The sequence below is a fragment of the Zootermopsis nevadensis genome, unplaced genomic scaffold (assembly GCF_977971745.1).
Source record: "Zootermopsis nevadensis isolate Lab colony 2312 unplaced genomic scaffold, Znev_1.0 Znev_ptg000011l, whole genome shotgun sequence".
In the NCBI taxonomy this organism is placed as follows: Eukaryota; Metazoa; Arthropoda; class Insecta; order Blattodea; family Termopsidae; genus Zootermopsis; species Zootermopsis nevadensis.
The window spans coordinates 11,811,585-11,828,301 of NW_028259143.1; the positions used below are offsets into that span (position 1 = coordinate 11,811,585).

Genomic DNA, 16,717 nt, shown 5'->3' on the forward strand with positions numbered 1-16,717 from the left:
AGTACTTGGGCATTCATATGCTAATGGAGGATTAAGTACAGGAGCTTATAAAAGTGTGAAGGAGTGAATTAATTGCATATATGAGGTTCTCACAGCAGGTAGCAGCATTGTTGGTCTTTGGTTTTAATGCTGTATGGGTTTCTTGGTAAATAATAATAATAATAATAATTCAATTCATTTCATTTATTACAGTGCTTGGCAACATCCAAAAGAGGTCAATAACAGCCAAGCACTAACAATAAACATAACAATACAAAAACAAACAAACAATAAACTAAATATATAGATGTACAATATAATAATGATAATATATCAATTCATTAATTTGTTACAAAATAATCAACAAGCAAATGAGCTGAATAATATGCCTAGGTATATAATAATTAAATTAAAAACAGTTAAATATAAATAATACATACAAAATGAAACTTTAGTAAAAAAAGAAAAAGAAAAGGAAACTGGCTAAATAAAATGCCTAAGAAAAATATTCTCCTTGTTAAAAATGTTGATGCACTGACAGACTGCATTCGCAGCAGAAGCACACCTAAACAAGGAACTAGCTTTAAGACTACGATAAACAAAGAAACGAGAAGTAGTTTCTAATGGATCTGGAGGGTACGCACAAAGAAACTGAATCCAAAACGGATGGGCAGCAAATTTTACCTTTAAATATATTAATGAGAAAGAGAGCATCAAGATGGCTCCTCCGCAGGTGCAGTCAAAGAAAATTTATCCTAACTGAAACGTCTTCATAATTATAGTCACTTAGGCCATTAAAAAATCTGGCGTGACATAAAGCAGCAAATTTCCTTTGAATTCTTTCAACTTTGGTAGAATCAGTGGAAGTAATAGAATTCCAAGTAACAGATCCATACTCCAATTTAGACCAAACAAGACTATTGTACAAAACCAATAAGCTATCTAAAGTAGAAAAAAACAAGACGTAATATACCTAATAAAATTTAGCATTCTATCTAGTCTAGCAATAAGATGTTTCAGTCTTCTTGGCAAGAACTGCTATAAAATTAATGAAACTTCACCTTTTTCTGTAACAACCACGAGACCCAGCTATAATAATACATTTTTGCAACTGGTTTATCCAGACAATGAATGAAGATTCACTGACCCACAAGTATTGTTCTTTACTGACAAAGCCTGGTTTTACTTAATTGGACATATGAACACACAAAATAACTGATTCTGGTGCTCAAAATACCCTGGAGTCATTCAAATAGTCAAAAAATTCCCTCATTTCATGGGCCATCACTTTTTCATATAATACTTTTGACCAACTTCCACCTATGCCTAATTATATAAAATTTCTAAACTTTAAAATGGAATCATATACTGTACAGTATTTATAATTTCATTATCACTGACATCTCTAAACACTTTATGCAAAGTGTAGAGAAAAACAGGTTTATATGCACGTAAGTGAGTAAATAAATTATTTAAACTTGATCTTTTGTCATGTAAATGTGCAGTAATAGTGATTAAATATCACTTATGAATAATAACTGACAATTATGTACAATTCTCTGCTAGCGATATTCTATAATTGCAGGTCATTATTGATAATAATATAATTACAAGAAAAATCATACAGTAAACTGAGACAAAAAAGGTGAATGAATCACTGGGTCCTACGTCCAAGAAGCCTAAAGTTTAATTTGTGAACATATGGAATTATCTCTATTTGAGAATTTTTTTTTTAAAGAAATACTCTTATTGCTGACTTCCTTTACTGATCAATTCTTCTTCTTATTCTTTTAAGAATCTTTTATTCCTTACCTGCATAAAATTTTAACATCATGTGAAAATATCCCATATGTGCTTCCTACATAATAAACTATCCATTGCATTAAAATGTTCTAATATCTGATAATACAAATTTAACAATCCCATTCTTTATAAGTACAAACATCAGAATTTACTACATCTAGATATAGATAAACATATTTCTAATTATAAAATATAGGCTATTAGAATTTCATAAGTATTTTTCTTTCCAACCGCTCATGACTCAATGGTGAATATGATCCTGTAATTTTGTGCCATGCCTGTGGAGGAGTGGAAGACTGCATACCTTTTTGGTATTGTGAAGAATCTGCGACAGGTGTCTGAAGCATTCTAGTTCTTTCTTTAGGCCTCGAAGGAAGAGGACTGGACCATCTGAAAGTTACAAGACATATAATTAAAATGTTTTACCTTCTTAATGTCCATTGACAAATTCTGTCCACCATTTCCACTTCTTTGTAATTCAACTTTATTTTCCATAGACATTTAGTTTAAAATTTGAAAAACATGTCTTCTTGTTGATGAAAGACTCGGGTTACAAGCCGCGTCAGGTGGCTGAATGGTGAATAGACCATATCTTCTGCCAACGTTTCGAAAACAACCCCTGCTCTCATCCTCAAGGCTGCTGCGTAACAAATCTGAGCCCTGAGGATGAGAACAGAGATTTCTCTCACAATGTTGGCAGAAAATATGGTTCATTCACCATTCAGCCATCTGACATGGCTTGTAACCTGAGAGTCTATCATGAAAGCTTCACTTTATACATGTCTTCTTCTTATTATCCATATGCACATATTAGAAACTCTACTCTGACAAAAAGGAGTTTTACAAAACTTTCTGTGTTTATTGAAATACATGAAAAATCTTAAATCAATTTAACAATCACAAACTTCAAAGTGGAACATAACAGAAATATTATTAAAGCTAAAACCATTATCTTGTAACCATAATTACACAATTTAACAATCCATTTCCACATGAACATTCCAAACAAGATATTTACTATTTAGTTTGAAAGTGAAAACAGATGAAATACTATGGATGGCTAGGAACGTGTTCATAATTCTTTTTTAATTTAATTAATATTGTGTACAAAGATAATACAAATACAAACAATGGACAACAAATCAAATTAAACTTGTACACTTCATGCAACATAGAGTACTATGGATTGTCCATGGAAAATGCAGTACATACAAAAATTGAATGTAAAAATTTTCTGGGAACCATAAAAGTTGGAATTATCGTAAATGTAATTTTGATTTATTACTGACTAAATCTATTTACATTAGACACATTACTTACATGGCTCTCACACTTTCAGAGTACAGCAAAACCAAATGTCGCCATCTATAAATGTTAGGATATTCTATAGGGTCTATATTTAATCCATCCAATGCCTGCATTACAGTGGCATCCAACTTGGTAGGTGAGTCACTAGAAAAAAAAATTATATTTCAATAAGACTATTTTGTGCTCATATACTTAGTATTCTGGGTTGTGATTCTGGGCACTCTTTAAGGTGGTTACAGATTTTTCATCATTAGATCTAAATGTTGCTAACCACATATAAGACTACATGGCAGCACAGGCGTTTGAAAATTACAAGATGAGGAAACAACAAAATACAGCTTCTAGCAATCATTACCACTTTAAGTGATTAAAATTTTACTGTCTACAAAAATTAGGTAACAATTAGTGTGTTTGGGTACTTCACTGTCAGATAAAGATTTCATGAATGACAAACTGCTGACCAGGCAAATATGAATTCTATGCAGCTGGCAAAAAAACTTTCCCCAACATTTTGATTAAATAAATGTAGCAGCAGTAGTGGGTAGACAAATTATTCTACTCTTTGCTTTATGTGACATTCAGTATTTACCCTTGTATAAAAACATTTGGCCATTCGACTGGTGTTAACATTTCAGCGTCATCGCCATCATCATCATCATCGCAGTATGAATGTACTTCATTTCTGCTGAGTTTTTCAGGTGTTGATGGTGGTGTGAAATATTCATCATCATCATCATCTGGAATACAAAGAAAACTCACATGCATAAGACATGATCTGTAAGAGGCTACCATCTATACATTTCATAAAATTATATGGTCTATGGTCTATAATCATCTTCCAAATTCACACAAAGAACTAATATTAAAACAGAATTTATCAACACATAGCATTTGAAATTACACATGAATGAATATGTTGGTGTGCAAATAAGTTACTTCAAGAAGATTTATGTCTTCTGGCTTGTTGCGCTGTGTAGTCTGGTCGATGTTAACCAACGTTTCAGAGGTCATACTGCCTCCGTCATCCCCTGATGATGGAGGCAGTATGACCTCTGAAATGTTGGTATCCATCGACCAGACTACACAACAGAACAACCCACACGGCAGAAAGATTCATACTCACTGCTGTGAAAACCTCAAATCTTACAAGTAACTTCAAATTTGCAAACTAGTAATAGAAATACATTCATCAGCCAATCCTACATAATAAATAAATATTCTGACCAGTTAAAAGTGTAATGTCTTCACTTCTGAGTCCAGTAAAGTCCTGGGTCAGAGGTAATTGCCAGAGTAAACCAAAGAACTAAGAGAAAAACATGTCTCACTGTTACTTTGCGACAATGCCCTGGAAGTGAACCCAGGCCTCTGAAGTATGAGGCGCTATGAGCATGATACATCATGAAAAATGTAGGCTACCAAATACACAAGATCATGCACATCATCATAAATACATGGAAATACATTCAAGAGAAGTCTAAAGGTTTTTGATGAAGAAGCATCATTAAACTGACACAACAGTGTACATTATCTTTCATCTATAAATTAGAAAAAAATTATAAAACTATACAACCTAACAATTGAATAAAAATTTCCTTGGATATTATCCATCGTCAAGAAGTTTTAGATTTGATATATACAACCTAACAGTTTCACCTAATGATGGAAGCAGAGCTAGCTTCTGAAACATGGGTGTTTTAAATTTACAGATGAACGAAACTGTCGAAAAACACACATTAGTTTAACATCTTCAAGGAACTTCCTTTGCGCTTCGAACTGTATCCAGTTACAGTATTCAATTATGTAGCACACTGCCTTCCTTATTCCTCCCCTGCCAAATCCACAGAGGAGGAGCCCTTTCTTGCTTCAGCACCATACCCCTTAATCTATTCTCTTAACTCTGGATGATCTACAACACGTTTTCCCAAACTGGTATCTGTGCCCTGCCCACATTTTTTAATAATGTACCATAATAAATTAATTTTTCCTGTGTGAAGATTCCTGTCTTCTGGGTTGTTGCTCCATGTAGTCTGGTTGAAGTTTACTAACATTTCAGAGGTGCGATGATGGAGGTAGCAAATACTTCTGAAATGCCTGTAAACTTCTACCAGACTATACACAGTGCAACAACCCAGAAGACAGGCATCTTCATACTCACTGCCATATGAAAATAAAATATCACTATTTTAAGTGATTAATAAAACCAACATCAACAAATTTATAAATACAATTATTTAATATGTGGAACTGTTGGTGTTAGTATAATTTTCAATAAACTAACATGAAAGTTAAAATTGTTGTCAGTTACAATATGTAGCCCCTAAGTCAATAAGAAAGGATAAATGTAGTTCCAGGGTCTTCAAAGGTTGACAATCCATGCTTTACATCACATGGGCATAGACAGGGAGAAAAATAATGACACTTAGTTTCTCTGTACTATTATAAAATGGGGACCACATATTTTCTGAGAATATTGACACCACATATATCTGAAATTGTATGGACAGGAACAGGTGTAAACTGACTTTCATATTACATCAACAAACATGGCAAATTTTATTAAATTATTATATTAAATATTTGCAATATTTCTTGTTATCACTCAACAGTGCCAAATGAAACATATTCTTTATTTTCAGGATACTGCACTACTATAATTCCAAATAAATTTCAGAATTTTCTGGTCATAAATTTTGTAGATGGAGATAATTTTCCTGGTTGTCCATGTGTTCAAATCCTTATCTGTAACACGGCTGCAATGTATAAAATTTAAAACATAGAACACAGCACTGTATTTATAACATTTCCATTATTTAAATACAGAAATGAATCTTCTCTATAATTAAAGCCTCATGCTTTAGAGGAAACCAAAAATTAATGGAACATCTTTCTGATCTGTGCATGATTTCTATTATTAATTCCCTCCCAAATTTAGGGGATCGATTTTACGTGTTTGTCAGTACCCCTACATTCTGTAAATTACAACTAGTCCCTTCAGGTCTTTATACAGGGCTAGTCTAAATGATGTTCCCGATTTGAAACACATGTTACTCACGTTTAATGAAATTCAGATGCACAAAATTGGTACCGATGGAAAGAGAAACTCTCCAAGTTTATGTTGGTATACTTCGCGGCCGCATAGTAACACTTTTCGCCGCCAGGGGCGATATGACAGAAAATTACTTCCAACGAAGGCAGAGGAGCCTTTTGTGTCCTGGATTTCCACATTCACCGGACCTGACGCCCTGCGATTTTTTTCTGTAGGAGTTCATCAAAGATATTCTTCGTGCCACCCTCACCACAGACCTTGCCAGAAGCCATTACAGCAATCGATCATGATATGCTGCAACGTGTCTGGGAGGAACTCGACTACAGGTTGGATGTGTGCCGAGTTACCAAGGGGGCTCGCATTGAACACCTGTGATGTACTGAAACAAAACTTGGAGAGTTTCTCTTTCCATTGGTACCAATTTTGTGCATCTGAATTTCATTGAACGTATTATTTCTTTCATATTGTGAACATCACTTAGACTAGCCCTGTATTCCACTAAACCAGGGTTCTTACCCTTTTTCGCTAGCATACCACTAGTTCTAATTTAACACACTAAATGTACCATAACCAAATTCGTTCAGGGAAATCTTATTTATGTTAATATTATCTTCTGCTTTTCTTACTTAGTTCGCATACCACCAGTGGTACGTGTACCACAGGTTGAGTAACGCTGCAATATACAATATTCAGTCTCCAGCACTTATATTAGCATAAATTTCCATTTTAAAAAGACATGTACATAAAAACACGGATCAGAAATCTTACCTTCTGAAAACTCACCACCTGATGATACGTACGTCATTTTATGTAACTTATTAGTTTCTGAATTATATGTCTGTCTCTTTTTAAAGCTGCTCACTTTCAGATTACAGTGTGTTTCATCAATGGAACCTTCCATCTCACTAATTCTTGTACTATCACACTGCTGGTCAGAATCTAGTGGAAAGTACATAATTAATTAGCTTCATTATTTATTATAATGTAAAATATGCTAATAGGATCAACAATAATGAATATGAGGAAGGAGATCAATTGTAACAGTAACTATATTGTCTAAAATCCCCTGAGTGTCACAGAAGAAGAATAGAATGCAATGGTATTTACAGCATTCACAGCACCATCTACTGAAGTAAAATATTGGTACTGCTAAAAATCTCTTTTTAGACATTCTAAACTTGTATGATTTTTCAAGAACAAATTGATTCTACAGACTCCACTCACTGGAAACCCTAACACTTGGAGGACTTATGTTTTCAAGAAAGAGACCAGTATATGCAACGAGTATAGGCGTGAATGGATAAAAATTTGATTTGTTACAAAGGTCGCTCAGTTACATTTGGGAGTGTCAAAGACTTCAACCTACATCACACGAACTGATTCCAACAAAAAATCTGTAATTCTCCTGCTTCATATTTGGGGCATATGATTTAAATCTTAGCCTGGAGACTAGTTATCCTAAGGTTTTTCATGGTTTTACTCAGGTCTTCCCTGCAAATTCTGGGATCAGACCATGTCCACCTTCTTCCATATCCTTTCAAATTCATTATTCATTACTCATCTCATCTCTTGATGCTAAGTAATCTGAACTACTGACACTATCATTAAATAAACCACAAATAAATAAATACATACATAAACAATTTTTAGTCACATTCAGCATTTACTTACTTTAGTTCAGAGGTTCAAATAATGAAGAATTATCACTAGATGGAACTGAAATGGTGATGGATATATATTTATTTTCAGTGCTTTGTTAATCCCCGAGTATCACTACATTTTTAAGGTGGAATAAAGGTACCTTACATAAACTAATATAATTTCTACAAATAATAAATAAAATTAAATTCTACAGACCAACACACCATGACATTTATTTTATGCAAACAACGTAACAAATATGCATGTGTCAAAAACTCACCATTATCTTCTACAAATGTAAGTCGTCTTGTAATTCCATCTGATGAAGATTGTGTGTTAGCTTTGTCAGATGTAAACCGCACATGATTTCTCTTGAAGGACCAACCTTTCCTAGCATTTCTCATAAAATTATGATTTTGTCTGAAGCATAAGCACTGTGAACCATCAGACCAAATCCTCATACATTCTTCTTCTGTTCGGACATGGATATCTTTCTTAGCACCACTGGTTTTGTCTGTGTCTTTATCATTTTCTTGTATTTCTAAGGCGCAAAGAATATACTCGGCAATACATTTTACCTGATTACGTTCACAATTGGTTTTTCTTTGGTGTTCATCATATGCATGTGCATCACGGTAACATATGCTCACATCATCCTCTTCATCTGAATAAGAACATGACAATGGGGAAACTGTAGATTGAAGACCAGCCACGACAAATTCCAGTTCATCACTAGTAAGCTCAATAAGCTTTGCTGCTACGATTATGGCGATTCGAGAGTGAACGAGATTAAAATCGACAGATGAGAATCTGGCGTCATCTTTAAAACTGCTGACAAGATCTTGGAGATGGCTAATTTCTGGATGAAGCATGTCAGGCACTGAATCACTAACCCGTACACTACGACCAACAAACGCGAGTCCATCAAACATTCGTTTAGCGAACACACAACAAGATTTTTCTACACATAAGAATAAGCTAAGACCTGGATTCAACAGAGTTTCATCTTCCATGCCAGCATTTGCATCCACTTTTCGATGACTGTACACATTTGATTTGGTCTTAAACGCATTCTCTACTAGTGGTTTAACTGGACTGGTGTCAGACAGACTGCACGCTTTAAAAGCAAGGCACAGATTTGACACTGGACTAATCTCATCATCAACTGACTGATTTTCACTATACTCTGTTAAAGATGATACACAACCATTCACTACACATTCTGAACTATCATAACACTCCTTGGTTGAATATGGTTTCTGTGCAGCCTCCTGAAATCTGTTCTTCAGATAAGCCTCAAGTTTCTGAAGCCCATCCTCAGAGGCCAAATTTGTAAATGTATCAAGAAATGGCCAATATTCATTCCAACCAACCCTGAATTCCTCAGCCAGGTCCCTGTAAGAAATCACAGGCACAAAATATATTATACTTTCGGGCAAAGTAAAGCAGATATTTTCCTCCTTTGCATTATGCTTCATGGTCAACATTTTCTTTGGCCAATAACATCAAGCTACTAACTGAAACTGTTTGAGCAGGACACCATTCTACTACCAAAACAAATATACTAATATTATTTCATGTGAAAATAGTAAAAACATTTTCTTGCATCCAATTATTTTTATATGGAAAAACTGAGGAACACTGTCAACAAAACTGAATGAATGATAAGAGGCGCAGAAACAGCATAAAGTAGAATAAAACACGCATCTAAATACAGAAAGATAAAATGGAAGGAAAGAATAAATGGCTTTGTAATTTACCATCAACAATGCTTGATATTACTTATGATTTGCTGATGTGTGAGTAGTGGAGTCAGCATTTTCCTGTCTCGTGAGGTTCTAAATTTTAAAATGTATACATTCAGTAACAGTAACGTATCATTTTGCTTCATAACCTAAACTTCATTTGAAATTACATATGCACAATATTCGGTTTTAGAGGTTAACTGGGACGTGCAAGGCTAAAGGTTCATAAGGGGCACCAAATACTCTTGCCCTTTCTCAGGTCATAGTGCATGTTATCTTATAATACATAAGAATATAACTGTTTGTTGAGTAAAATAATTTCTATATTTGAAACTCTGACTTCAAGAACCACTTAGATTTGGGCAAACAGTGTCTCACTACAGCAAAGTGAAAGAAACATAAGCTTGAAGTCGTCCGTATCTCGCACCTGCCAACTCTTTCTAATCCTTTCTCAACATCCAGCAGTCTAAATGCATGACAACTCAGACTTCCTGTATATGCCTGTCTGCAGGCATTCTGGTTTGGAGTCCGAGGCATCCGAGGAGGAGTCTTCCACTTCTTCCGAAACACGATTGCTTTCTCATGATTCATTGGTCCTGCATAAGCCCGGATTTCCATTCTTCCATTAAGTGGATCAGCTTTTAATACCTGATGAATAAACATTTTAGAAACATTTTAGAACAAACAGTAAATTAATAGAATGACGTCTCCTCTGATGATGAGCCATGTTTGTATGAAGTTAATTTTCTGCATTTCACAGACTGTGTCTGCCTCCAACACCAGAGACTGACAGGTTGATTTGATTGGTGATTGGGTGGGTGTAGTATAGATATATATGCACTGTCAGCTCATGGAGCCCAGTCTCCTTGATCAAGAATGGACCAAGGGGATAACAGTAGGTGGTGTATGGTGATCACCCTACCTAAAAGGACACAGTCCCTAGATTATTTCCTATAGAACTGAAAACTGAAACACAAAGACAAATAAAAATAACAAGAAATAAATTCAGAAGGCATTCAAAATATAATAAAGTCAAGATACAATTAAATAATGGAAAACAGCTATTAAGCACATAAAAACAGAACATCTACAAAAAAATTCAAAAAAGCTTTAATCAAGGTGTTTTGAGAGGAACACATTTAATCTGTACTCTTCGGTGCGAGGCAATATGATGACAGAAAAAAAAATTGTGACAAAACATTTCACGTTAAGTAAAAGATTTTACAAACTGTTATATTTGATAGTTTTGGTTACATATGAAGTACACACACAATACATGAGACAGAACATATAAACCTCCTAGCATCCATCAAATAAGCAGTGTGTGGGGTCTAAACATGGTAACAGAAGTAACTGTCAACATTCCCGCTAGAAATGAATCTCCAGACATCCTGTGAACACCCTGAATTGTCTCAGCTTCACTTTGCAATTGACACCTTGTCAACTACGTGCTCTTATATGAGAGAATTCTCTGACTAATTTAAATTTCTCAACAGGACCCTGCATAGTGCATACATGTGTAAAAACAATTTATTACCAACCAGAGGGCAAGCAGGAGAGAATGGATCACCAACAGTAGGCTGTACAGAATTATCCTCTGATCTAAGTACAGGAACATAAAACATGCCATCCAGTAAATTTGACAGTTTTTGCCTTAGACTTTCATCTGGAGAGGAAACACGACTGCAGATAACCTGGAAAAAAAGAAGAAGGAGAAATCATGAGTATGGTAAGTAAGATAGAAATAACGTTATGTACATATAACGGGTTACAGGAAGTAGCCACACTATTTTAATTGTTTCAGCTATGTAAAATGCTACATCTCAGCAAGCAGACTGGTCCTCTGGCAGCACTCCACATTTGTATTAGGGAGGTTAGCTAGTTTGAATCTTGACCAGTCTAATCACTATCCGGATTGTCATTTTTCTGTTTGTGAGTCTCTCCAGGCAATTTCATGGAACTGACATAAGCCATGACTGTATATTCCCAGATTCTTATCTATTCACAATTCATAATTATCGTCACATCACATTCAATTATATAAACTTTCTAAACTTCAAAATGGAATCATATACAGTGAAACCTCGATGCATCGTTTTCGGCGGGGGTGGGAAATAAAAACGATGAATGCGGGAAAACGATAGATGCGGGAAAGCATTAAAAATTTAAAAAAAACAATGTTTCTCTTTCAAAGTTACTTCTTTTTACCAAAAAAGTCTTTAATGGACAACTGGTTTGTCGAAACTTTACGTTTTAGACCAAACAGAGCACTTTCCACGTTCAAAGTGTTTTCCTCGTCACGTTCACTAATATTAAGCGCATAAAAGAACGACTTCACTTTCGCCAATGCAGCGTGTGCTTCGGCAAAACTCGGCAAAGCTTCGGGCTCGCATTCGTCGTCTCCCTCTTCCTCACCACTCCAACCCCCTTTGCGGACAATAACAGGAAGAATGGAAATACTATTACTGCCGAACTCAACGAAACGTAGCTGTAGAAGACCCTGAACCGCTGGAAACGAGATGAACCAGAAGAATGAAAAGTGCCGCCAGCCTTTCCTTTGTACTTGTAATAAAAGCATTTGTGAAGAAATTCACACTGCACATGCCATCTGGCATCGCTGGAACGAAATATGAGTGCACCCTAATTAAAATCGTAAAATTTCTGACAATGAGCACCGCCATTCACTCCAATATCACCCCTGCACCGCTGACCCTCATTCCAAAAGAATGTGCTGGTTGGGCGACATAACAGGTTACCGCTACTGCGTATTCCAAAAACATTGTGCGTCTTTCGGTATTAATTTATCTCAAAACCCAGCATTTTAATTTCTCAGAAACGATCATTGCGGGAAAATTGTGGGCCGGGACTAAGATTTTTGAACGATCGATGCGATAAAACGATAGTTCGAGGAACGATAGAAGCGGGAAAATGTAACATTATTTTATATGGGATGTATTCGGGACCGAACAAAACGGACGATGCATCCGGGAAAACGATAGTTCCGGGAACGATGGATAGAGGTTTCACTGTACTGTACAGTATTTATAATTTCATTATCCTTGGTAAAACTCTAAATGAAACGCCTTCACAAATTCTTACAAACAATATTTTAAAATGTCAATGTGCTAAATACTTTGTGATATACTCAATTTATTTTTTTATGAAAATCAATAACACTGGGTGTGAACTAAATTTCTGGGTTATACTATCACTTTTTTAACAAACTGAAAAATATTTTGGACCAACTAACTCCAAGGTAGAGGACTTTCCATTAAAAATTACTGTCATTCAAATAGTCAAAAAATTCCCTCATTTCATGAAATTTGATGCGCCATCACTTTTTCAAATAATACTTTTGACCAACTTCCACCTATGCCTTGACCTCTTGTCTTACGGTTTCCCAAACAAAACTTTGTACATATTTCTTGATTCTCCCATCATACTACATTCCCAACCAATCACATTCTTCTTAGTTGAAGCACAAATAATAACATAAATATTTTATACCAAGTACTCACTCCTGAAGAATACTGTGATGTATATATGTTAATAGAAAGACATGTTACTTGCATCTCTTGGTGTTTGTCCATATTTATTCCTCGCATGTCTATCACATTGTGGATAAGACACCAATACATCTACAACTGAAACAGCTCCCAATTTAACTGCAAAATGTATCGGAGTCTCATTGAGGGCCTTATCAGGAGTATTCAGGTAAAGATCCAACAAGATACGAGCTCGGTCCTGACAGTTGGCAGCATCATCATCTCCATACAGCAACTGAATAAATGCAACATTGCTCACTGTCTGTAGAATTAGATCACATATTTGTGCGTCACAAGCCTTGGCTGCTACATGCATTGCGTTATACCGTGAGCCTTCCTAAACCCGGAAAAGACAAAGAAACAGTAAATAAATTATTTAAATTTCATCATTTGTCACGTAAATGTGCAGTAATAGAGATTAAATATCACTTATAAATAATAACTGACAATTATGTACAATTCTCTGCTAGCGATATTCTATAATTGCAGGTCATTATTGATAATGAATAGATTATTCACTTTTACCATAATATAAATATTACCAATATGATTGTCAGGCAGAACAAAGCATAATGATTTATAAGTTTATACAGTAAATTACAGCTAACGTAAAATAAATAAATAATATATAAATAAAAGACTGTGACAGATCTTAGTGTAGTTCCCGGTGCAATTAAGGTTGAAAGTACCCAGAAAAAATGGTAAATCCCCATAAGAGTTGAAATCAAAGAAGAACATGGATGTTTTTCTGTTTTACATTTGGATCTCAAGATAAATGTCAAAGAACAACACTGACTTTTATTTTAATAAAAATGCACAGCAAAGCACACTCCAGTTCACACACTGCTGCTTGTTGGGAAAATCTTGAATATTGCTTCCTGAATATTTTCTTTGATTTATTTTATGCACTTTGTCTTTCAAGCTACCCCATAAATAAAAATCACACAGTGCGAGGTCTGGGAAACAAGTTGGTCATAAACTTTCATTAATACATTTTTCACCAAACATGTCAGTTATTGTGGCCACAGAGTTATCGGTTGTGTTCACCTTTACTGAATCCTGCTAAAAGTAACCATACACCTCCTTTTTTTCTGTTAGCTTAAGGAAAATCCTTTTCAAAATCTAATTAACATAGCTTCCTGAGTGAAGACTATCCATAAAAGAAAAACAGAGACAATTATTCACCATACACTGATTCCACACCAAACACCAACTTCTGGATGTTGAAGTAGAATATCATGAATGACTCCACGGTATTTTGAGCACCAGAATCAGTTATTTTGTGTGTTCATGTGTCCAATTAAGTAAAACCAGGCTTTGTCAGTAAAAAACAATACTTGTGGGTCAGTGAATCTTCATTCATTGTCTGGATAAACCAGTTGCAAAAATGTATTATTATAGCTGGGTCTCGTGGTTGTTACAGAAATAGGTGAAGTTTCATTAATTTTATAGCAGTTCATGCTGAGAAGACCGAAACATCATATTGCTAGACTAGATATACCAGTGATTTCTTGACAAATGCTCTAATCTTGCAATAGTATAATCAAGTTTTTCTTCTCTTTATTTTCTTATGCAATTCTAACCTATACTTTTGAATGTATTAACGAAACCTTGGAGAAATATCAACACCAGATAATTTTTGTTTTCAGTTCTCTGTGATATATACATAAGCTAAATTGGTTTTTTACATAATTATCCAAATACAAAATAACAACCCTGTATCTTGAACACACAAATAACAGAGGAAAAAGAAAAAACATTACTCATGCCAGTTTTCATAACCCTTTCTTAACCCATGGACTTAAAATTTTTTAAACAAACTTTGGTTTCTGTATATAATCACCCATACAAGAGCCTGGATTTCATTTAGTCATTCATAGATGGCTCCCAACTACACATATAAAAATAAAAGAAACACCTAACTTCAAAATCCCCTGCTTCTGATGCTCACTCTTAATGTTGTGAAACCATTTTATTGCACAGAATGTTTTGGTAGGGCAGTCTGATTTATTTTTTGTGTATGAAAAGAGCATTAAAATCAGAGATGACCAAGTTAGGAATTCTATGTAGAATACTAACACATACATTTCAAAACTATTTACAAGAAAGCAATCTGCATACCTGAAGAATAGCTGGAGTATCTCCACTGCTCACTAGGTAGCGAGGATTATCCCAGATGGTGGTTCTGAATGTGTGAGCGTCACCACATTCTATCAATTTCCTCAGCCAAACCAAGTCCTGCGATTTAGGTCCTCTGAAAGGACTTGGTTTTTCGCCTATTACAGGACTGCTGGTTTCTAAATTTTCTGTTAATACAGATAAGGGAACTACAATTTCAGGAGCTTGAACTGCAAATTCCATAGCCTCCTGTCTTGTCTTAAACGATTTTAACCTCGCTTCCTTGTATTTCTTCATAATTGTCAGTGCTTCTGATTTGTCATTATAGACATGCAGAGTGTCTGAAAAATAAAGCAAAAATGTTTATATATACAAATGCTGCATAAATCTGTCAATGGAAATGAGTGGATACTGTATGGAAATTCAACAGACAGTAATTAACTGTTTTACATCCAAAAGAAAATAATTAAAATAATGACAGGTATTAAAAGCAGAGGCTCTTCTAGAAAATTAGTTAGAAAATTTTCTACGCTTTCATTTGCAAGTGAATAAATACTCTCCTTACTATCATTTATGGTGAAAAACTTGGACAAATTTCAAATAAATAAAGATGTACACAATCTAAACATAAGATGTACATATGACCTTCAAATGCCAAATCCTAACCTCACTACATACCAAAAAGGAGTATATTATACAGGTATCAAGTCATTCAATAATCTTCCACATACAATTAAGAGTTTAAATCATGATATAAAAGTAATCAAGTCTGCATTACCTCTTAACCTACTCCTACTCTGTAGATGATTTTACCTCTGTTGACACTTCTTAAGCTTTAGGTATATCTATATGTAAATAAGGTTTTGTTGCAAGATTTGAGGTTTCACAGCGGTGAGTATGAAGATTTCTGTCTTCTGGGTTGTTGTTGTATTTAAAATTCATAAGTTCTGTACGTATATTATTATCCGTGGAATGTAAATACACTATGTCTACAATTCAAAATCTTAAAACTAACTTTCGAATGCACCTACTTACCATCAGACTCTAAGGCAGCGTTTCTAGGTATATTTACACCGTAATACATTTTTTCAAAATTATCAGGATTACAAAATTTTTGTTTCGAAATTGCCGCGTCCTTCACATATAAAACGTTGCGTTTAAATATAAAAATCTACTCTACACATAACATTCATAAAACCCTTCTTAAAACAAGAACTTCAAAGGAGTCAAGGTAGGAAGACGTTAAATCAAAGCAGAAGCTTTATAAAACTCGAATTCAACTGTTTTTCCGTTATGATGCATTTACTAATACCAACCACAGAGACCTACCAACCTCGGGATGATAGACACCATTTCACGGACTGTAAAATGCTATTTCCTTTGGTAGTATATACATCATGCCTGATGAAATCTAAGGTTCTCACGGCTTGAGTGCAATTGATTCAGTACTTGGGCATTCATATGCTAATGGAGGATTAAGTACAGGAGCTTATAAAAGTGTGAAGGAGTGAATTAATTGCATATATGAGGTT

At 34.7% G+C, this 16,717-nt stretch overlaps 1 protein-coding gene across 1 annotated transcript; it reads right to left on the reverse strand.

Annotated features, from left to right (window-relative positions):
- Positions 1–168: 168 nt before the first annotated feature.
- LOC147874058 (ankyrin repeat and LEM domain-containing protein 2 homolog) lies at positions 169–16,492 on the reverse strand. The gene is made up of 10 exons (XM_087347289.1): positions 16,221–16,492; positions 15,189–15,526; positions 13,093–13,404; positions 11,064–11,216; positions 9,950–10,170; positions 8,058–9,172; positions 6,905–7,075; positions 3,680–3,827; positions 3,103–3,234; positions 169–2,172 (listed from the first exon to the last, which is right to left on the reverse strand). Exons 1-10 carry the CDS (start codon positions 16,267–16,269, stop codon positions 1,983–1,985), a joined length of 2,829 nt encoding a protein of 942 aa, XP_087203415.1. The 5' UTR covers positions 16,270–16,492; the 3' UTR covers positions 169–1,982.
- Between the last annotated feature and the right edge of the window lie 225 nt (positions 16,493–16,717).